Source organism: Dendrobates tinctorius, unplaced genomic scaffold, assembly GCF_039654945.1.
Source record: "Dendrobates tinctorius isolate UK_male_01 unplaced genomic scaffold, ASM3965494v1 ptg000027l, whole genome shotgun sequence".
Taxonomy (NCBI): Eukaryota; Metazoa; Chordata; class Amphibia; order Anura; family Dendrobatidae; genus Dendrobates; species Dendrobates tinctorius.
The window spans coordinates 13,506,013-13,530,694 of record NW_027361695.1 but is presented as its reverse complement, the minus strand read 5'-3'; the positions used below and the strand labels follow the sequence as shown (position 1 = coordinate 13,530,694).

The window sequence follows — 24,682 nt, the reverse complement described above, 5'->3', positions numbered from 1 at the left end:
TCTATCCTGTTATATAGGTCCCTTATCCTGGGCTCTATCCTGGTGTATAGGTCCCTTATCCTGGACTCTATCCTGGTGTATAGGTCCCTTATCCTGGGCTCTATCCTGGTATATAGGTCCCTTATCCTGGGCTCTATCCTGGTGTATAGGTCCCTTATCCTGGACTCTATCCTGGTGTATAGGTCCCTTATCCTGGACTCTATCCTGGTGTATAGGTCCCTTATCCTGGACTCTATCCTGTTATATAGGTCCCTTATCCTGGGCTCTATCCTGTTATATAGGTCCCTTATCCTGGGCTCTATCCTGGTGTATAGGTCCCTTATCCTGGACTCTATCCTGGTGTATAGGTCCCTTATCCTGGACTCTATCCTGGTGTATAGGTCCCTTATCCTGGGCTCTATCCTGGTATATAGGTCCCTTATCCTGGGCTCTATCCTGGTATATAGGTCCCTTATCCTGGGCTCTATCCTGGTATATAGGTCCCTTATCCTGGGCTCTATCCTGGTGTATAGGTCCCTTATCCTGGGCTCTATCCTGGTATATAGGTCCCTTATCCTGGGCTCTATCCTGGTGTATAGGTCCCTTATCCTGGGCTCTATCCTGGTATATAGGTCCCTTATCCTGGGCTCTATCCTGGTGTATAGGTCCCTTATCCTGGGCTCTATCCTGGTGTATAGGTCCCTTATCCTGGGCTCTATCCTGTTATATAGGTCCCTTATCCTGGGCTCTATCCTGGTGTATAGGTCCCTTATCCTGGACTCTATCCTGGTGTATAGGTCCCTTATCCTGGGCTCTATCCTGGTATATAGGTCCCTTATCCTGGGCTCTATCCTGGTGTATAGGTCCCTTATCCTGGGCTCTATCCTGGTGTATAGGTCCCTTATCCTGGGCTCTATCCTGGTATATAGGTCCCTTATCCTGGGCTCTATCCTGGTGTATAGGTCCCTTATCCTGGACTCTATCCTGGTGTATAGGTCCCTTATCCTGGACTCTATCCTGGTGTATAGGTCCCTTATCCTGGACTCTATCCTGTTATATAGGTCCCTTATCCTGGGCTCTATCCTGTTATATAGGTCCCTTATCCTGGGCTCTATCCTGGTGTGATGGCCAGTACAACTTCTCTGTCCCCATACAGCACATCTCTGTTTATGTGGCGCCCCTGAGGCTCAGTCGTCACAGAGGTACTGCACCTCCTCCTGAGGTGTGGTATCCCACCATCCCACCATCCAGGTAAGGTGGAGGCTCCTGACCACGCTCCAACACCTGCATCCCACACCACAAAGTAGTGTAGCAAAGCACCTTCGGCGGCTCCCTGCTTGGAGTATAGCAAAGCACCCATTGGTGGCTCCCTGCTTGGAGTATAGCAAAGCACCCATTGATGGCTCCCTTCTTGGAACACGAAACGTGCTGGGAGGTGGGTGGCGTTAGATGACATTACAAAGAGCGGGAAGAGGTTAGGAGGAGAGGTCAGTTGGTTAGAGAGTTGGAGAGAAGAAGATCCCTGGAGAGAGTGATAGATGGATGGAAGTGCTGCAGCAGATTCCCAGTGACCTGGGTCTGCTGGCACGGGAAAGGGAGAGAGAGCAACATAGACAGCCTGATTCTCCATAGAGAGGAAGATTAGTACGGAACGTGAGGAGTAAAAGAGAACAGAGGACGTGGGTTAGAAGAGAACCCTTCCTAGAAGTAATAAGCGCAAGGCCGGGGCCCGGTCCCCGAGGATGTATGGACACTAATGGTCCTGCTGCAGACACCGGAGGATTAGAAGTGGCGACCACTTTATTCCCACCCAAGACTTGGGGGCACAACAGCAACTGGATAGTGAGCCGGGACTTAGTAGCAAGGAGTCCCCGAAGCAGGCTACAGCTGTCTGCCGTACAAGTAGAGTTCATAGGAACATCTGACAGGAGGAACTCCAGTGTAACTCAGTACTAGGAGTACTTCACTCAAAGTCGCTATAAGAGGAGATGTTCAGAAAGGCACATGTTGGCGGAGTGTTGGAAAGGAGTATTCCATCTGGCCTGGCGGTTGACTGAGTCCCTGACCCAGAGGACACGGCATGGAGGCAGGCACCTGTTTGTACAACAGACTGTGAGTAAAGCTTTGGAACTACATGCCCTGGTGTCCTCCACTTATTCCCTACGCCATCCCGCCTAGCACAGCCGCCACCTCTGCGCCTGACACTACTCCATCTAAGTGTCACTTCACCTACACTGCCCTGGGACTCCAGCCCTGCCTGTGGAGGGTTATAACATCACTGCTGCACCACACCATCTGTCCCAGAGAATCTGTCTGCAGCGTCGGCTTACATCTTCATTGCCGAACACCACAGGTGGCGTCACGAATCACTTATAGACTTTCATCACCATAAGCACACTAAACAACCCCTTTTACAATGGGCGCCACGGGCCGGGTTACAGCTGCCATGACATCTCCCATTGGAGCTCATCGAGCCCGGTACCGAGTACCCCACAGCCCTGTGTGTGAGGGTGACCCATTTACATGGGGCGATGTGCTGCCCATCAGTAAGACTTTAATGCCGGCATAAATAATCCACCCACTTGACAATTCACTTTTTGCTCATTTATTGGGTGATCGCCATTATGTTTACATAGGCCGATAATCGGGACGCAGCATTCTTCTGAACGCTCATTTGAATGCACCCTCGTATCAGTGCACCTTATAGTGAAAAAGTAACGCTGTATAATCAGCAATTACGGTCAGTTCTCGGGACACTAATGTCTTGTCCCTGAAATACGAAAAATCAAAAATAGGCAACACCACAAAGCCAAAAAGCGAGAGGTGAATTGTGCCATGTGGGCGATGTTTGGGCTGAAACTTTGCAGTTACAGGGGAATAAAAATAGTATCTTACACTTTAGCTAACATTCTCTTAACTGCATATCGCGTATTTATCTGAGATAGATATGCCGTGGATAAATATGTGATAGATCTCTCGTTGAATATCGATTATGTAACTATTAGTAATGAGTGAGTATACTCGTTGCTCGGGTGGTCTCCGAGTATTTGGACGTGCGTCGCCGCAGCTGCATGATTTGCGGCTACTTGACAGCCTGAATACATGTGGGGATTGCCTGTTTGTTAGGGAATTCCCACATGTATTCAGGCTGTCAAGTAGCCGCAAATCATGCAGCTGCGGCAATAGAAACTAAATCTCCGAGCTCTTCCAAATACTTGGAGATCACCCGAGCAACGACCATACTCGCTCATCACTAGTAAATATCCATCGCTTATCTATCGCATATTTAGCAAATTTATTTTTTTATTTATTTTACTCGCCTATTTAACGCCATTAATTCTACAGCGCTTTACACACACATCATCATCACTGTCTCCATTGGGGGTCACAACCTAAATTCGCTGTCTTTTGGAGTCTGAGAGGAACCCAGAGGAAACCGACGCAAACACGAGGAGATCATACAAACTCCTTGCAGATGATGTCCTAGGTGGGATTTGAACTCAAGACCCCAGTGCTAATGTAGATTTATCTATCCAATGTTGATTTAGTGCAGATCTATCTATCTAGGAATATAACAAATCCATTTTTCTGTCATCTGATTTTGGCATTCTGTTCTCATCATTCCATAAAAAATAATTTTACTAGTTTCTCCATACAAACAAAAAAAGGGGGTATGGTACCGTCCGGGTTAGGCCTGTTTCGCACATCAGTTTTTTTGTCAGTTAAAATCCGCCAAAATGGCGGAAAGCGGATCCGTTGTCAAATGATGTGAACGGATGCCACCAGACCGTTGTTTTTGACGGATCCGCCGAATGAAAAATTTTAAAGGAACCGCTGCCCGGGAAGGGGGGAGAGAGAATTTTTTTCTGTCCGCCAGAAATGATTTCAGGGTTAAATTTCCGGCTGACTTCATTCCTCCGGGCATGCGCACTATAAAAATGCAGATCCTTCACCACAAAAAACGTTACATGGTCCGTCCAGGCATGTCGGCGGATGCAAAAAAAATTGACGGATCCGCAAAAAAACGGATCCAACGGATGGCCATCCATCAAGATCCGCCGGTAATGCAAATCAATGGGGGAAAAAACGGATCCGCCAAAAAAATGGCGGATCCGTTTTTTTGCAAAAACGGTGGAGTTTGACTGATGGTCAAAAACGGAAGTGTGAAACAGGCCTAAACCAGTTGAAAAAATAATGCTCTCTGTGAAAAACAAGATAATATTGTAGTTATGATACCTCTTAATGGCTAACAAAAATAAAATAAATGATGTTACAAAGCGAGCTTTTGGGACTTCTTATACCATGCCTGAGGAAGGGACCCAAGACGTCCCAAAAGCTGGCTTTCTAACATCATTTACTTTATTTTTGTTAGCCATTAAATGGTATCATAACTTCAAAATTATCTTGTTTTTCACATTTTTTCTATAAAAACATGGATGCAGGATTTTGCGAGCAGCGCTGTGCACAACAAGACCCGTAGAAGGAAGCGTTGTTATGCGCAAAACCGCTGTCGTCGACAGCACTGCTCATATCCTTTTTATGTAGTGGTGAGTAACAGCTATTTTTCTTTTTGGATCTTGCTCCGTAGGTTGGGCACCGCAATATTCCTTTGGCCTGGTAGTGCTCGTGTCCACCCTTTTATACTTTTTCCTGGAATGGTTGTTTGATGGTGCCGAATCATGTTTCTTAATGTTTTCATGACTTTACAAAGAATGGAGAGGTCTGTCATTTTTACCGTAGGTATCGTAGGTACACTTCAACTGTGTAACACAGAATGTAAAAATAAAAAGCAGAAAATCACATTGTATGACTTTTACATAATTTAAATTGCATTTTATTGCATGAAATAATTATTTATACAATGGAAAAACAGAACTTAATATTTGGTACAGAAATCTTTGTTGGCAATTACAGAGGTCAGATGTTTCCTGTAGTTCTTGACCAAGTTTACTCACACTGCAGCAGGGATTTTGGCCCACTCCTCCAAACAGATATTCTCTAGATCTTTCAGTTTTCGGGGCTGTCGCTAGGCAACGTTGAGTTTCAGCTCCTTGCAAATATTTTCTATTCAATTCAGGTCTGGAGACCTCACCAGGACTTTGAAATGCTTCTTACAGAGCCACTCGATAGTTGCCCTGGCTGTGTGTTTCAGGTCATTGTCATGCTGGAAGACCCAGCTATGGCTAGTTTCACACTAGCGTTTGAGCGCAGCGACGGCCTGCGCACGGCCGCCGCTAAGCCCCGCCCCCACCGGTAGCTCCGCCCACCGGCGCATAACGCTGCATGCGCCCTGCGTCCCCCATCTTTATCACAGGGGGCGCAGGCCGTGCGCAGTATGCGTTTGGCGGTGCATGCGTCCTTTTGACTGTGCGCCGACCTGCGCCAAACGCAACCTGCTGCAGTTTGGTTGCGTTGGCGCACCGTCAAAAAGGCGCATGCGCCGCCAAACGCATACTGCGCACGGCCTGCGCCCCCTGTGATAAAGATAGGGGGCGCATGCAGCGTCATGCGCCGGTGGGCGGAGCAACCGGCGGGGGCGGGGCTTAGTGGCGGCCGTGCGCAGGCCGTCGCTGCGCTCATAAACGCTAGTGTGAAACTAGCTTATGACACATCTTCAGTGCTCTTACTGAGGGAAGGACGTTGTTGGCCAAAATCTTAAGATTTATGACCCCATCCATCCTCCGTTCAATATGGTGCAGTCGTCCTTTCCCCTTTGCAGAAAAGCACCCCCAAAGTATGTGTCCCCCACCATGCTTCACGGTTGGGACAGTGTTCTTGTGATTGTGCTCATCCTCCTTCTTCCTCCAAACAAGGTGAGTGCAGTTGATACCAAAAAGTTCCATTTTGGTCTCACTGACCACATGACCTTCTCCCATGCCTCCTCTGGATAATCCAGATGGTCACTGGCAAACTTCAAATGGGCCTGGACACATGGTGTGAGCAGGGGGACCTTCCTCAGAATCATCCTTGCCCCACAAAGCGAGATCTTGCATGAGCCCCAGTCCGAGGAAGATTGAGGCTATGTGCCCACGTTGTAGAAATGCTGCAGAATTGTCTGCAGCATTTCCGCAACTCCCCGCTGCGGGTAAAGTGCATGCGGAATTCGCATGCATTTTCCCGCAAAACACAAGCGTTTTGCAAGCGTTTTTAGCTTGCAGAATGCTAGCGCTTTTCCAAGCGATTTGAAGCATTGCTTGGAAAAGTGAATGACAGGTTGGTCACACTTGTCAAGCATAGTGCATGACAAGTGTGACCAACTTTTTACTATTGATGCTGCCTATGCAGCATCAATAGTAAAAGATAGAATGTTAATAATAAAAAAAATAAAAAATAGGGATATACTTACCCTCTATCGGTCCCTGGAGTCCTCCCGGCCCTCAGTGGCACTGCCAGCAAGTTCCGTTCTCAGGGATGCATTGCGCGAATGACCTCTGATGTAGCGGTCACGTGACCACGACGTCATCAGAGGTCATTCGTGCAATGCATCCCTGAGAATGGCCGGGAGGGCTTCGGGGACTGACACGAGGTAAGTATATCCCTATTTTTTATTTTAATTCTATTTTTTACAGGAATATGGTACCCAGGGCATGGAGGAGAGTCTCCTCTACTCCAGACTCTGGGTACCATCCGCACATGAAATGTTTACTTTTCGCATGGTGGGCATGAGCGTTTCAATGCAATCCTATGGCGGTGGAATCGCCGCGATTCCGCAAAATTAATGGACATGCTGCTGATTTTTCCGCTGCGGAATCGGGCAGAGCAATTGTGGATTGCAGTGAAAATCAATGTGATGCGTTTTGTTAGTGTTTGTTAAGCATTTCCGCAGCAGCAAAAACGCAATGTGGGCGCACAGCCTGACAGTCCTCTTGTGTTTCTTCCATTTTCTAATAATTGTGCTAACAGCTGTTGCCTTCTCACCAAGCTGTCTGCATATTGTTATGTAGCCCATCACAACCTTTTGCATTTCTACTATTTTGTCCTTGGTGTCCTTAGGACAGCTCTTTGGTCTTGGCCATGGTGGAGAGGTTCGAGTGTGATTAATTGTGTGGACAGGTGTCTTTTGTACGGGTAGCCAGTTCAAACGGGTGCAATTAATATAGGTAATAAGTGCAGAGTAGGTGAACTTCTTAATGAAAAATTAACAGGTCCGCGAGAGCCTGAATTGCTCGTTGGTAGGTGATCAAATACTTATTTAATGCAATAAAATGCAAATTAATTATTTAAAAATCATACAAATAGTAGTTGAAGTGTGCAAGTGTGTGTAACATTTACAGAGCTCTCATTCTTTGTAGGTGGGGAAATGTATATATGCATTACACCGTGTGTGTGTGTGTATATGTGTGTATGTGTGTATATATATATATAATATCTATCCCTCTTTCTCTCTCTATAATCTCATATGTATTTCATATTTATCTCTAATATCTATCTCATATACATCTTCTATCTTATCTATTTATCTATCGATCTCTCGTCTATTTTGCTCATATATTTCTTTGTCTATGTATAATGTGAAGTTAGTAAAACTAGGTGATAGTGGGCATCCTGACCCATCTTTTTAAGGATACGGTACTTATCTGTAGAGAATGATCTGATAACTGTTACCTTATAGAGGGGTTAAATGTGCGCGTGTAACTTTGTGTACCGTATAGGTCTAAATGTATAGGTATCTGTATATACACACATTTATACATATTGCCCATATGATGGATGAGGCAGTTCCGCCGGGCAGGTGTTTCAAAGCAGTTCATTAAAGTCAGTGAAGGAGGGAGGAGGATCTCTGCATAGGAAAAGGTCCATTGTTATGGGCTGCACTCAGACAAGAAAAGACCCCTCCACCCTAGTCACAATAGCGCTCACAGAACTGGCTCATTATATATTCAGCTCCGGCCCCTGGCTGCTCAGCACCGAACGGTGACGCTGCTCAGTCAAGCCTCATTCAACTTCACCATGCAAAAGCTGCTTGGAGCTCTCAATGCCTGGCTGCTTAGTGCCTTGTCTATGATGAACAGCCTGTGTTCTCTGCTTTGCTTTAAGTACAGGTAAATGACTGCTGTGTTTCTGTGACCGTCTCGTTGTCAGTCCCTTCCGGGTGTTGCTGTGTATTTGTCATGTGGGGCCTTTTTTTTTAGCAGAAACCATCACGAAAGGCCTGAGCAGACCACATCTCCTTTTGTAATGCTGTGTGTATGTGTCTTATCCACTGCGTCAGGGTACACGTGTGCCCACCCTGTCCCTGGTTTTGGTGAGAATATATGCTATGGTGTCTTTGCAGGGTTTGTTGCCCGCATACTCCACCAATGTGATTAGTAACAATAACGTAAACAATAACTGCACAAAACCAACCAGGGGAAATCAGGTTATTTTGCTGCATTGGGCCAAACTTTTGAGAAGTGTGGTGTACCCATCCAACTGAGACATGGGCGAGAACAGAGTCCTATGAGTTTTTAGAATGTATGAAAGGGTTCTGAAAGGGTGAGTTTGACAGTTCATCAAGTCGGAGAGTTACTATCATGTCATTAATATTTATGTCTTCTCTTATACAGGAAGTGTTTTCAGACCGCTCACTTCTACGTCGATGACAGCAGCTCACCAAGAGTCGTCCCCAATGACAACATACCCATCATCCCCATTCCAGGTATGGTAATGAAAAATGCTTGTTTTGTGTGTAGCTACCTCAAAGCTGAGTTTGGTACAACTGCTCATTGTATAGGACTCCGTTATCTAAGGAGACATTTTAGACCTTTGGGTTTCTTATGTGGTGTTTTAGTGTGTCAACACTGCAGTGTTGATGAGGGGTCCCACTTTAGACATAGCTTTTCCTAGCAATATATCATCAATTAGTGGGGGGTCTGTAAAAACAGGATCAGTGGTCGAGAGATTAGAAAAGTTCAATGCTCCTTCTGTTCTTGACTGTTCTTGGTCTTGTTTGGATGGTGGACCATGACTCCTCCAAATAAGCTGTTGAGGGTCTCTGTCCTTCTAGTACTGCAGTTACGTAATTCTAGGAAACAGTGGAGGTCTTAGCACCCAGTTTGGACCAGGGGGGGACATACCATTGGTGCAACCCAAAAGGTGAAGGGCCCAGTTCCATGTCCAAAGTAGGTGGAATTTTGCATTATGATGAGATATTGGGCGGCATTGTTCTTACACAGGGACCCTTGTCGGTCTGTCTCTGCCACTGGTTTGGACATTAATGGTAATATCCTACAGAGGTCTTCAATGAGCAGGAACCCCCTTTAATGAAGGAAGGTGCAAAGTTAAACTTGTCTGAGGCCTGCAATTTTGACTCAATGAGCATTCGGCCAATCAGATTGCAAGGTGTCAGTGACATCATTGAGTGGCGTGTAATGTAATTGTAGGGGTTTTTCGGCTCTTCCATCTGCAGCTTGTTTTAGAAAAACCAGCTGTGCTTTACTCACCCTTCGTGGGTCCAGCGATGAGCCTTCTCTGCTGTTTCACTTGTCTTATATTGTCTGCAGCGCTGACATAAAGTGGACAGCACTGCAGCCAATTACTAAGCTCAGTGACTCTGGCCAAGTTAACCGCACAAGCTACTCGGAGTCGCTCAACTCACCGACTAGCTGCAACGCTGTCTGTGTGACTTCCGCGTTGCAGAAAATAAGACACCTGGGGCTGCAGTGGACCCAGGGTGGGTGAGTAAAGAAATATTTTTGATTTTGGAACAAACTGCAGCAGAGGGAAAACTGTTGTGAACTCATTTTCTGGTCTGCCTCTGGTTTCTGGTGAGGTAGCTGGTTGTGCTGACAGAGGAGTTGTGAGTTCTCTTTCCAGGCTCCCTCTGGTGGTGGCAGGAGGTAGTGAAGCTCATCTAATTAACAGAGACCTGCCACCTGACAATGAGGAAGAGGACTGGACATATGGAGTCTTAGACTGGATTTAAGACAGCCGACTCCCTATTCCCATGCTGGTGATTTTTTCCTGCCTCCTGAGGTCTTAGTTTCCAGCTCAGTTCCTGCCTTCTCAAGCTAAGTTGTCTTTGCTAATGTTCACATTTGATTTGGTTTGGTCTATTCAGTTTTTTGTGTGGTCAGCCAGCCCCGGCTGGGGCTGTGCTGAATTTCCACTCTTATGTCACTGTATGTGCCAGTTTGCTTTTTGTCCCTTATTAGATTGGCCTCTTTTTGCTCTGTTCTCAGAATATGCCAGAGTGCTGATAAAGTGGGAGAAGTCTAGTGACTTCAGGGTAACAGAAGTGTTGGACGTTTTTGCAGGGTTTTTTGCATGATTGCAGACAGTATCTTTCCTTTCCTGTCCTTTCTAGCTAGTGTGGGCCCCATCGTTTGCTCAGTCTATTTTCCTACCTGTGTTTGTGCTTTCATCTTGTATCACCGTCAATACATGTGTGGGGGCTGTCTCTTCCTTTGGGGTCTGCTCTGGGGCAGTTTAGATTTCCCCTTTCTTGCTTTAGGCTTATTTAGTCCTCTGGCTGTGACGAGGCGTCTAGAATCATCGTTGGTACGCTCCATGGCTGCTCTTAGTTGGGTGGTTAGGATCAGGGGTCTGCAATCCGCGTACTTACCAACCTCTCTGTTTTTCTGTGACTTGGTCTTGTTTTCCTCCTCGGTGCCCCATTCATAACAGAAAACCCTACCAATTTCGCATTTGATATGTCCTTCACAAATCTTGACAGGGGTCTCAAAATAGCGACGTAAGGGGAGATATCTGAAATCCAGCACTCCTGATTCCTCTCGAGGTATATAGGGAAAGTGAGAGGATCTATTTTGGGTGGAGTTTCACTTTAAGAACTGGTCGCTATGGTTTTATCTATGTTTTTTTTAATGTATTTTCCGTGGCGGTGGTATAAAATGACAGAACAATAAAGAGTCTGTAGACTTAACATAATCCTATCTCCTGCTTCAGTACAACACCTGCCCAATCCTATTTTCCAGATGAGCACTGTCTGTCACTGGGAGCATGCATCACTTCATGTGAATCCCATCATTTCGGCCTCTTGATCTTTGCCGGTGAATTAAGATACTTAGTACCTCGTTTACAGCAGGTTTGCAGTCCAGGATGGCCGCTGCCTGGGAGTATCATGCCCATCCACATTCCCTTTAATACCTTGGGGAGTATACGGTCTTTTTTTGGAGCAAACAGACTGGAGACAGTCTTAAAATGCGTCAGTTTGTCAAAGTGTTTCATGCCATTTGATAAACATGTCTAATTACTTGGTTAACTCTGGCACAAATTTGCACCACAATTTTTTTGTTCCTCAAATCACAACCACTTTTTGGACAAAGTGTAAAAAAAAAAAAGTGTCTAAAACCCATAATAATTATGGTGCATATCTAGTTTTTGGTGCAGAAGCTTGATAAGTATGGTCTTTTTTGTATTTAATTCCTGTCTGTTCTTCACAATCTCTGTTTGAGGTCAACAAATGGGAACATTTGTGGGAATTTATTACTCCAGTCTCAAAAATCACGCTGGAGTAAGATGTGCCTGATTTACTAAGGGGAGCGTAAATCTTAATAAATTGAGTACATCTGTACGCCAGTAGATTTTCAAAATTATTTACAACTTTTTATGGCATCAATTATAGTATTTTTCGTGGGCTTCATTTGAGCCCAACCCCTTTAGCGAAACCCTGTCCACTTTTTAAGCATGTGATGTGAGCAGAGGAAAAATACTAAAAAGTCAGAAAACTGGAGTAGTGGCTATGATAAATTCCTCCCATTTTTTCATTCAGTGGATAACATGTGCTGAATGTCAGAGCTTTGAGTTTGTGACTCTTGTATCCAGCCTAGGCAATCGTCTGTAAACCCAGATTGTGTTGGAGTGATGGCAACAGCTGCAGGCTTATGCTGGGCGTGCAGATAGCAGATGGCGCTGTGTTAATTGCTACAGATCCTCTGGACTGTATTGTATCAACCGTCTTATTTGTGTCTATTTTCTGTTATCCTCTCTGCTGTCAGTGAGACAGGTCATCGTTCCTGCATGTTTCACGTAATGGTTAATTCTCCCAATATAGAGTGGGGAATGATTCTGCTGAAAGCGGCAATCTACAACAGGCAGGTTCATTTTACCTATACAAATACATTCAAGCAAACTATTAGTAAAAAATGGATATTTGCTGATGATTGGATAAGCCCAAGGAGAACTGTCTAGAATACATTGTAGCAGACTCTCAACTGTGAGAAATATTAGCTCATGTTTTCAGCCTTGGGATTTTAAAGGGGTTACCCATTGAAAAGGAGTTAACGTCAATCAACTAGATGGCTAGTGATGAGCGCAAGTGCCCGTTACTCGAGTTTGCCGAGAGTGCTCGGGTATGCGCCGAATATCGCTGGTGCTCCAGTGGCACGTTTGCGTCTCCACGGCCGCATGTTTCGCCGTTGTTAGACCGTCACAAAACATGCGGAAATTGCGTGACAAACACGGGTAATTCCCACGTGTTTTTGGGCTAACATTCGCGAAACAGGCAGCCGTGGGGTCTCAAACATGTCACTCGAACACCTGCGATACTCAGTGCATGCTCGAGCACCCTAGACAAACTCTAGTGATAACATATTCCTCCTGGGAGATCCAACCACTGGGTCTTGCACCAATAGGCAAAACGGAGCCTTTTTATTTCCGTCAGAATGACGTGCAGCTGCGCATGCTCAACTGCCCCTCCATTCATTCTCTATGGGACTGCCATGAGCTGTGCTTTGTTTTTCGGGCCCTCGCATAAAGAATGAATGGAGGTGATGATTTCATTTCGTCGGACCATTAATTTTTTTTTATTTTATTATAAGCAAAAATTATTTTTGAAAATTATATAACTTTTTATTGTACATATACATGTACACCATGTAAGGCACACAGGAAAGGAGAGGTAGCAAAGGTCACTTCATTTGATTTATAATTTTAGGAATAAACACCCTGGTAGCAAAAAAAAAAAGAAAGTATACTTCATGGAGAATCTCAATGTATGTTTATACATGGGTTCCTGTACGTGGGGATGTACTGCATAAGTAAGAACCAAGCGATTTTACTGCACATGCAGTGATTTTTTTTTTTTTTTTTATACTAGCATTGCTTAGTAATCTTATGTGTTAGGGACCACTTTAAAGGGGTTGTCCACTACTGGGACAACCCCCTTTTTAAACTAAATGTTCAACCTCGATAGAATAATAAACCTATACTTCCCTCCTGTGCCGGCTCCGTTCCAGCGGTGTCAGAACCCGCGGTCCCGGGGTTGTGATGTGTTGGAATGACACGTGATGCCTGCACCCAAACAGTGCTGGCGTCACTATCTCCGCCTTTGGACAAATTGAACATGAGAAATAAGTCCGGGATCAGCAGCAACCGTGGCATCCTCTTTATGTTCAGTTCTTACGAAGGCGGAGACAGTGACGCCAGCGCTGATTGTGTGTCGGCGTCATGTTTCACAACACCACATCATAAACCCCGCTGAACAGCGCCGGCACGGGAGGGGAATTTAGGCTTTATTATTTTATCGGGGCCAAACATTTAGTTTAAGAAGGGGTTGTCCTAGTAGTGGACAACCCCTTTAAGACTAAAGCCATCAAGAATTAATTGGAAAGATACAAGGTTTATTTTCTTCTGGGGCCCAAGATGTAAATGGGGTCCTTTTCCACTTCCAAAGCAGCAACGAGCTTCTATCATAGCAGAACTGCAAAGGACCCATAAAACGTTCTTGCACAGGGACCCTCGTCTGTGCCCATCACTGATTTGCTTGCAATGACAGTAAAGGCCCATTTACCCTGCACGATTATCGCGAACTAGCGGTCCTAAGAAAGCCCCTTTCACGATAAACTTGCAGTATAACCAGGCTGCCGATGACCTGACAAACAAGCAAAACTTTAGTTCGTCCTGGTGAAATGATATTTTGTACTGTGCAAATGATCATCGTTCTCGACAGCGCATCATACTGGATAAACAGGACCTGCCTGCCGAGAACAATTTATGAAAAAGGGAGGATGATTGACCTTATGGAGATCAACATCCGACACTGCGGAGACACCATCACGTGTTTCTCAACGCAGTGATTCTAGAGCACTGCCCCCATCCCTTATGGGAAATATGTAAAACATGCAAAAACATAAGCCGCGGAGACACCATCACATGTTTCTCAATGCAAGCAATGACTAGCCAGGTCTTTCACCGGTAAGGAACAACCACGGGAAGGGCAGTCTCCAATGAAGGAAACCACCTATGCCAAAACATGGTATCCATCCACAGACAGCTGTTTCGGGGTATTGCCCCTCATCAGTGTGGAGTAGGAAACTGGCTAGTAGGAGCAATGCCTAGTAAAAGACCATGAAAAAGGGAGGATGATTGACCTTATGGAGATCAACATCCGACACTGCGGAGACACCATCACGTGTTTCTCAACGCAGTGATTCTAGAGCACTGCCCCCATCCCTTATGGGAAATATGTAAAACATGCAAAAACATAAGCCGCGGAGACACCATCACATGTTTTTCAACGCAAGCAATGACTAGCCAGGTCTTTCACCGGGAAGGAACAACCACGGGAAGGGCAGTCTCCAATGAAGGAAACCACCTATGCCAAAACATGGTATCCATCCACAGACAGCTGTTTCGGGGTATTGCCCCTCATCAGTGTGGAGTAGGAAACTGGCTAGTAGGAGCAATGCCTAGTAAAAGACCATGAAAAAGGGAGGATGATTGACCTTATGGAGATCAACATCCGACACTGCGGAGACACCATCACGTGTTTCTCAACGCAGTGATTCTAGAGCACTGCCCCCATCCCTTATGGGAAATATGTAAAACATGCAAAAACATAAGCCGCGGAGACACCATCACATGTTTTTCAACGCAAGCAATGACTAGCCAGGTCTTTCACCGGGAAGGAACAACCACGGGAAGGGCAGTCTCCAATGAAGGAAACCACCTATGCCAAAACATGGTATCCATCCACAGACAGCTGTTTCGGGGTATTGCCCCTCATCAGTGTGGAATAGGAAACTGGCTAGTAGGAGCAATGCCTAGTAAAAGACCATGAAAAAGGGAGGATGATTGACCTTATGGAGATCAACATCCGACACTGCGGAGACACCATCACGTGTTTCTCAGCGCAGTGATTCTAGAGCACTGCCCCCATCCCTTATGGGAAATATGTAAAACATGCAAAACACAAGCCGCGGAGACACCATCACATGTTTCTCAACGCAAGCAATGACTAGCCAGGTCTTTCACCGGGAAGGAACAACCACGGGAAGGGCAGTCTCCAATGAAGGAAACCACCTATGAGAACAATTTATTACTGATCATTTATTGGGGAACTGAGGGGCAGGCGGCCTCCATAATCACGCTATTAATTAACACAAAATTGTCTAGCGTAAATGGACCTTAAGGCTTATTGACCTTTGGCTACCAATTGTTAGGTTTACTCCTAGCCATAAAAATTGATCAATGTGAAACACCTATTGGTTCTCATGTATGAAAAGTGCTACAGACCAAAAAAGGAGGCAACCAATCAAATGACTGCATTAATTTTTTAATGTGAGATAGAACATGAAATAATATGATTGGCTGCGGCAGAAAACTTCTCGACTTTCCTCTGCTGCAGGATCCTTTGATTAGTGATCCTACATTTAGTGATTTTTTTATGCATGATTTAAGACTTGGCAACACACAATAGAAATAACAGAGAAAGACAAAGCCGTCCATTCTCTCACACCAGGGGTCTGAGTTGAAGTCTTGGATCCAAGGAGTAACGTTTCTCCTTGCGGAGAGTGACCTATCAAGCCCGACATGCCAAGGTGAGGAGACTTTTAAGCCTTGCAATGCTCCTCTGTGAAATATTCAAATTCTCTTCAGAGAGGAAGAGGAGTAGAACTCTAGTGCCACGTATAGGAAGCAGCAATCCTACAAGTCAACATGACGTGGTATGGTTCATTGGAGGGTCGATATTGACTTTTAGGATGGCTACTTCCAATGGGTGGCGCTAGCGTTCTAGTCCTCTTCCTCTCTGAAGAGACAAGTTGAAGTCTTGTAACAGCACCCTTCACCTACCGAGTGCCATGTATAAGAATAGTGCCTTTTATGTAAGGCGGCCTTTTTACATAGAGATAATGAGCACCAATCAACGATATAACAAACTGATCATTCTTTTAATGGCCGATACAAATTGTATGGTGGTGATTGGTGAACAATCGTTAATTTGATCCCCCAATATTTTGCATGTGGTCACCAACACATCCACGGTTTACAGCTATATTCTTATTTCATAAGTCAATAATACACATGAAAATAAGAAACTTAGTTATATATTTTATCAGAGAAATCTGATTCTTCTCCTGGACTGATCCTTATTCTCAAAATTCTCAATTTCTGGGTAAAATCTGTATTCAGTGAAGACAGATTTTTAAAGGCGTTGTCAAGAACTTTAATATTGATGTCCTATCCTAAGGCGAGGTCAACCATGTCTGGTGGAGGTTCGACACCCGGTACCTCCACCGATCAGTTCTCAGAGTTAACAGCGGCTGGAACTGCTCCGTTATAGGGCTGCACAGCTCATTTGACGGAGTAGTGCCCGTGACCAGATTTTGCACATCCGCCCCTATTGAATTGAATAGGTGGACTAGTCATCAGCGCGTCTTTTTCCATGTGAAACGCAGTGTTGTGATTAATGCTTCCCAGGGCGCAGGCAGCATGCAACATCCGTCAGGTTCCCTTTAATCTTATCCATATGTTGCTTTTTTCTGTATTGATGCTGAAATTTGCATACGTCTCACAGTATGTCAATTTCTATTGTGAAAAATCACTTTTTTTATGTTGGATTTACACATTCATCTCAATGGTGACCCTAAAAAATCAGGTTCTGCTATTGGCTTATTGTATTTTTGGAGCATTTCTACATAAAAAAAGCTCAAAACAATCATTTTACGAATTTGGATATTAATCATGGATTTTAGTTGCAGATTTCACTTTGGAAAGTGCGCACGGATTTCAGCTGAAGATTTTACTTTGGAAATTATGAACGGATTTTAGCTGCAGATTTCACTTGGGAAATTATGCACGGATTTTAGCTGCAGATTTCACTTGGGAAATTATGCACGGATTTTACAGATTTCACTTGGGAAATTATGCACGGATTTTAGCTGCAGATTTCACTTGGGAAATTATGCACGGATTTTAGCTGCATATTTCACTTGGGAAATTATGCACGGATTTTAGCTGCATATTTCACATAGGAAATTATGCACAGATTTTAGCTGCATATTTCACATAGGAAATTATGCACGGATTTTAGCTGCAGATTTCACTTGGGAAATTATGCACGGATTTTAGCTGCATATTTCACATTGGAAATTATACATGGATTTTAGCTGCAGATTTCACTTTACATATTTGGTACGAATTTTACCTGCATGTTTCCAATGTGTGCATCTAGCCAAAGGGGGACCATGTTTCTCATTGAGCATTCCACCCCCTTTGTTCTGCAGATTGTTGGGGGGGGGGGGGGACCTGATCACAAACTGATAACCTAGACTAAAAGTAAAACATCACTGTGTGTTTTTCCTTAGAAAAATATAAGTATTATATCATCATAATGATGACGTCATTTTTATTATATTTGCATATAGTATTTTCTTTTATTTTTGTTATATAACATTGTTTTTATTATTTATCGTACAGAATGAATAAATAAGAAAAAAAGTGATTAATATGTAGGATTTTTGGGCAGACCATTTGTTGATTCCGCCTAACAAATAAATGAAATGCCTTGTTTTGTTGTTTTTTGTATCTCTCGTCTACTTGACTCTTTGAGGTCTATGTGAAATAAGTGTTTTATTTTTTTTTTAAGTAGTTTCTGTCTTTTAAGTAAACTGGAAGTAATGTCACGATAACGTTGCCCGCCATGTGTTCATATCATTAAATATATGGGAATCGGCTAATTAGATGCTGCCGTTCGAATCCATGACAATGGTTTGACTCTCAGTCGTAATTAAAATTCTCGCCGCCATTCTCACTGACTAATCAATGTCGGCAGCTCGTATTGATTCGCATCTTCTGCCTTTGTCTGTCTAATCATACCTTAGAAGCTCCTGCTTGTATGGGAAATCAAAAGTTTAAAAAGTTGGAGGGGGGGAAGAGAGCGAGACAAAGTCATTTCAATCGGCGTCTGAGCTGCGGCTTGGACTTTTGATGTTGGTAAGTCGCCCCCATACAATAGAAAGTGGCGTCGTTTTTTTAAGTGGGCGTTTAGTCTCAGGCTGGAAGATGAGATTCAGATGGTTTTTTTTTTGTGTTATTCGGCTTAATAAAGACTATACTGCAACTTCATTAGAGGGAATTAATATTTAATGATGTTTAAATATTACTGCCGCGTAGCCGCGAAGGATCAGAGAACGGATTTCCATTCCATGACTTATTTAAAAGGAATGTATTAATTGTTGGAGATTCACATGCAGCATCCTGTTGTCAGCAGGTAATGCTGTAAATTATTGCACGTAGGGATGATTCAGAGGGCCGAAGGGGAGGATGGGTTATTAGAGGAACAATAAAGCGGAAAAGAAATATCCACGTTGTTCCGCCTTTTAATAATCTTTCTCTTTTAATCAGATTATTTCTTGCGTTGTAATCTAAATTGTGCAAAATATCTAAAGACTTTTTCTATAGTTGGCTGAAGAGCTATATCTTTGTTGTCCCCGTCACCTTTCTGCAGCAGGAGCCTCTCCCCAACTAACTTTTCTATAACAAGGCTCACAAAATCACCTCTTTATACTGTGATTTTTGGCCAAGACCTTCTCTATTGTCAGAAGCCAATGTAGATATCTGCTGAACAAAACTCTTTACTTGGACTACCTTGCCTTTCTATAAGGGTTTTTGCTAGACTAGGTGTCCCTGGCAATCAGTCTAATCCTTGCATCTGGATGAAGATGTCATTGTGAAGAAGAGAATGGCTAATGACATCAATTATTAAAATAAGCTACTTCAAGTGTTGAGTGGCAAGATGGCATCTGCATTCCGGAACTACGCCCTGGAAGGAATCCTTGAAATGTGAAGTAGATACACTGAAGACCATATATGGAACAGACCTAGAATGGACCAATCACAGACTGACTCAATTGCTGCTCAGACGCTGCGCGACGCTCTTTTCCTGTCTGCTACATGATCTTTTGTTTGTGCTAATAAAGCCAGTTCTGTGCCAGCTCTCGCCGAGAGAGGACTACACATCTGACTGTGTGGCCGATGTATGCATGCACTCGGCTCATATTTATTAGTTCAGGGGCAGTCAATCATTAAGATCTCACCTTAAAGAGATCATCCCAACATGATGATGCAAGGACCTTAATCAGTTCCGAGAACTAAGAAGCTGCACCTGAGGCCATGGCACTTTTCCAAATTAGCGTCGAGTCTCATCTGAAGGACAATCTTTCAGGCATCACCTTTTTGAAAGTGGAGGCAGTTTAAGGGGCCTCAACCCCTTTACGTATTTACCATCAAAAATAGCTAGAGATCTTAAAAAGGGAACATCTCTGTTTGATTTGATGCCATTCCCAAACATTATGGTGTTGGGGCACCATAAAATAACCTATGGAGGCAGATTCTCAGAGAGATCTTTGTCCGGCCCATAGATCTTAACAGCTCTCTTAAATAATAAGAAAAACATGGCTTTCTCTGGAGTTAGACATCTGATCGTAGATATCAAGGTATCATTTTATTCAACTTTCTGTGACCTATGTGCCCATGTAGACTGCTTAGTTGGGTTGATCCTGTTGACAGATTCCCTTTAAGCCCTAATATGTTCTGTCTTGACTACAATTAATGTGTTTTGCTCTTTCTATTGTTCCACGGAGTAAGTTTGTGACAGCGCAAGAGATTTTAGACCTTGTGCAGAATCTGGATAAATCTCAAGTGATGTAACATCACATTGGATTAATGTACTGCGGCCAACTCGTTATGCTGCATATTTTGTGCACACGGCGTTTTACGGACATTGGAAAGTATCGTCGGCAGGATTTGTTCTAGCAGATGTGATGTTCTGTCTTTCCTTCTCACTATTGCACCCACTCCAGTATTTCCTTCCATAGTTAAATGGAACAGATTGTAACGCTGATTGAAAGCCGGACCCTAGAAGCCATTAGAAAAGCAGAAAATAAAACCCAATCCAATTTTCTCTGGTTCCAATATGTTTCCCATCACTGAGTAAAAGGACTTTTTACACGACCTTAACATCGTGCCTCTATTTCCAGACAGCACAAAATATTCTCAAAACATTTTAGTTTTGCTATTCTGGTGCCAGAATTGCCAAGTCGTCTGCTTCTACGTCAAAAAGTTTGACTTTATTAAAAGTTTTCAGAAAGTTTCAAGGGGGAAACTAGGAACAAATTAGTCATTAGTGCAAAATCTGCAATTTGACCTTCTCTATCAAGTGCCATCTTATGTAGCAGTATTGTCCTTCAGGAACCAGTGAGAAGAGCAACTGCTCCTTCTACAGTTACGCCCCTTCATAAATGTATCACATTGTCTTGCTCAATTTTTACCTTTTCTCTATATACATTATTTTTAAAGAAATACTAAATTAAAAAGTTTCACAAACAAAATTGCAAAAAGTTACTTTCCTAAAGTGAACTTTCAGGGATGCTCTACCACCTGATCTGACATTTGCGTTGAGAGCTGCAGATGCAGCAAGTATTGCACATAGGTGACAGATGGGCTAGCTAGAGAGTCTCCCTGTTATGAACTGACCTTAGTTGGAGTAGTGGTATTGCCACCACTAGGGGCTGCATCGGCAGGTTGCGTCGTCAGGAATAACCAGAAGTCGGCACACAGGAGCAGCAGTATAGTTAAAGGATCAGCAGGTTGCGTCGTCAGGAATCACCAGAAGTCGACACACAGGAGCAGCAGTATAGTTAAAGGATCAGCAGGTTGCGTAGTCAGGAATAGCCAGAGGTTGGTACACAAGAGCAGCAGTATAGTTAAAGCATCAGCAGGTTGCATAGTCAGGAATAGCCAGAGGTCAGTACACAGGAGCAGCAGTATACTTAAAGCATCAGCAGGTTGCGTAGTCAGGAATAGCCAGAGGTCAGTACACAAGAGCAGCAGTATAGTTAAAGCATCTGCAGGTTGCATAGTCAGGAATAGCCAGAGGTCAGTACACAAGAGCAACAGTATAGTTAAAGGAACAGCAGGTTGCGTAGTCAGGAATAGCCAGAGGTCGGTACACAAGTGCAGCAGTATAGTTAAAGCATCAGCAGGTTGCCTAGTCAGGAATAGCCAGAGGTCGGTACACAAGAGCAGCAGTATAGTTAAAGCATCAGCAGGTTGCCTAGTCAGGAATAGCCAGAGGTCGGTACACAAGAGCAGCAGTATAGTTAAAGCATCAGCAGGTTGCATAGTCAGGAATAGCCAGAGGTCAGTACACAGGAGCAGCAGTATAGTTAAAGCATCAGCAGGTTGCATAGTCAGGAATAGCCAGAGGTCAGTACACAAGAGCAACAGTATAGTTAAAGCATCAGCAGGTTGTGTAGTCAGGAATAGCCAGAGGTCGGTACACAAGAGCAACAGTATAGTTAAAGCATCAGCAGGTTGCGTAGTCAGGAATAGCCAGAGGTCGGTACACAAGAGCAGCAGTATAGTTAAAGCATCAGCAGGTTGCATAGTCAGGAATAGCCAGAGGTCGGTACACAAGAGCAGCAGTATAGTTGGGAGGATAAGCAGTTTGTGTAGTCAGGAATAGCCAGAGGTCGGTACATGATTGCAGCAGTATAATCTTGAGGATGAGCATCAGGTAGAAAGAAACTTGACTAAAGACTGGGAGCACAATAATCTTGGAAGGAAGTTCAATACCAGGTTTAAGTAGTTTGTGTCCACCCTGTGATCTCCTGATTGAACAATCAGGAACAACACAGGTACTAGTATCTGGGCTAGCAAGTAACTGTCCAGCGAGCTGAAGAGCTGCCGCTTTATGCACGAGCTGCTGGGCTCAAGACTTGACACTGTCTATTAATCTTCTCTTCTCATTTGATGATTCTTCTGGAAGATAGTGTGGCTGTGCCCCTTTCAAAGCCCTATTTCCCATCTCCTTCATGTGTGGGTGTTATGTTTGACGAAATATCTTGTTGTCACACCCAGGAAGTCAGGAGGTTTCCGAAGGTTTTTGTCAGCACTACTGGAAGTCTTGGAGGGTTTTCTCCCATGTTTTTTTTTTTTTTGTAGCTGTCCAACCTGTACGGCTAGTTAACAAGTATGACTTTTATCTTATCTTTATTCAAAATGGAGAAATACATAAAAAATAGTTCTGCGCTCCCAATTAGATCAGTTCTTCCTCCTCTTGAAGCTGCAGAAGGAGCCTATCCTTATTCATTATTGCAGTAGACCTTTTTTCTAATTCCTACCCTCGCTTGCCGACAAAAAAAATGTAAGTGCTCATTTACGTGTTATTTCTTTCCTCAATCAATTTTTATAATTAATTTAAATTAGTTTTTCAATCCATTTACCTCTGTGATAATGAAAACGGATTGTGATCTCATCCAGATAAATATTTAACTAGTTGCCATTATCTTGTTCCTTTTTTCGACGCTGGAAGCCAAAGTGCAAGTGGCACGCTTCAATACCTGCCCCAGGATTTGCTTGACCCAATTACTTTTGTCCTGCAAAACCCACTTTACCAATCTGCAACAAATTCCCTATGTGACCAAATGTAAAGCCAGGATACCCATTTATTCTCTCCACCGAAATTATCCATCTAGGGGAACATGGTGTGAAGGCCCTTCTACACATTTGATGATCAGAGCTTTTAGCCGACCTTCATGCATCTGAGAGCCTTAAGATTCCTTAGCAATTAACTACTAGTAAAGATGATCAATTCAATTTTCAATCGGATTTGTCAATAATTTCATGGACATTTTCAGATTCTTCAGAATCCTAATTTTTCATGATTTGATTAGAATGTATCCAGCCAGCCCCGATTTGGATGGATTCGTTCGAGGGCCAGAAAAGGGTTAAAAACAAGGACAACCTCATCCCTCACCAGTTCTGCCACCGTCGCTCATTGCCTAATCCATCAGTCTTCATGTGTTTTTCCAGCCTAACGTTCTCAGTCTTCTCTCTGGGTCTACCAAGGATGACTATGCCTCACGAGGGGCTCAGTTTGTGTCAATGTGTATCGCACCACATGTGACCCGTGTAAGACCTCATCATCTTCAGAAGACGTCTTCATATGACACCTAGAAACGTTACAACTCTATACACGTTCCAAGGTTGTCCTTAAAACTGGGTTGAATGGAACCACAATAGGCATGTGTGTATAAACTTCACTTTAAAGGGATTATTCTGACGCCAGGTTTTTGCTACCTTATCTGAGAGCAGCATAATGTGAAGAAAGAGACCCTGATTCCTGTGATGTATCACTTAGTTTACTGGACAAAGCAGTTGTGATACAATCAGACTTTTTAGATGTAGCAGATGTAGCAGAGCTGAGAAATCTATCTCCGCCCAAAGCCCTGATTGGCTGCTTTCTGTTTTAGATGTAGCAGAGCTGAGAAATCTAATCCCGCCCAAAGCCCTGATTGGCTGCTTTCTGTGAACATTGTATATTGACAGTATAAGCTGTTAATCAGCTGTGGGAGTGTGGTTGGACCAGGAGGCATGTGGGCAGCTAGTCCGATAGTGATAATCTCCTGCTGATAAAACACTCATTGTATTTATACAGTCTAATAAATGTCACATCAGTGAAAAAAAACCTGTTGACGGATTCCATTTACATCGGTTGGAACTGGTGATGATATAACCATTACTCTCCTTTTTAAAGGGAGATATATATATATATATATATATGTGTGTTTTTAATATGTAATTCTGTTACATGTACTCTTAAAGTGTTGGCAATATTTTTCATATCATAATCTTAAAAAGCAAAATTATTAATCTTGCATTTTTCACACTGTCCACAGGCTTTTTTTTTTACTTATACTTTTGGTTTTTTTTCAAGAAGAATTTACAGCAGGTTCATTATCATCAGAGGCAGGAGAACAATGACTGATAACACTTCTATACACCGCTGATAAGACAGGGCACATCAACCACAACTGGAGATGTCAACAGCTGACTCTGCTCCTCCTCCCTTCACAATGACCTTTTGCAATTTGCTCATTAGACACTTCAATATAAAAGATGGGGGTCAGAATTTCCGACCATTATGGCTATGTACACGTGTTGTTTCCTGAAACAATAGAAAGTTGGTCTCTAAAAATCACAAATGGCCTTTGTGAAAATTGCAAGATTTCTATTTTTTTTTTTTTAATACACCTTGTGATATGTGTTAAAAAATAAGCATTGCCAGAAATGGAAAAAAAATAACACACAAACCCGATTGAAAGAATTTGTTGTTTTCTGATGATAGCTTTGCTTTTAAAGGGGGGGGAAAATCTTTAATTGTTCATTAAATTAATACATCTCAGTTACATTGCCTCCATCGGGAAGAAACAACAGATACATTATTGACTTGTGAATAGGCTTAATAGTACAAGCGGAAATTAGTTTTGTTTCTTATATTAAAAATGCTTAGTGTCTCCATACATCATACTAAATACCCGCCGAAATGTACGGCTGACAACATATGTCAAGTGTGGGATTAACCTCAGAAAATTGTAATAATTGCCTAAAGCCCCGTTAAAGGTTTTTATGTATCACTGAGCAGCGTGCAATTGATTAGCTGGTGAGACTGAAACGATGGATATTTGTTTATTAGCTTTTA

At 43.4% G+C, this 24,682-nt stretch overlaps 1 protein-coding gene across 2 annotated transcripts in view; it reads left to right on the top strand.

The window, feature by feature from the left end:
• The window catches only part of PTPRG (protein tyrosine phosphatase receptor type G), a 583,893-nt gene that overhangs the window by 497,745 nt on the left and 61,466 nt on the right, over positions 1–24,682 (top strand). For both annotated transcript variants that reach the window (XM_073569806.1, XM_073569808.1), the window contains one exon: positions 8,526–8,617. In XM_073569806.1, coding sequence (XP_073425907.1) covers positions 8,526–8,617 — 92 coding nt within the window. The remainder of the gene's footprint in view (positions 1–8,525; positions 8,618–24,682) is intronic.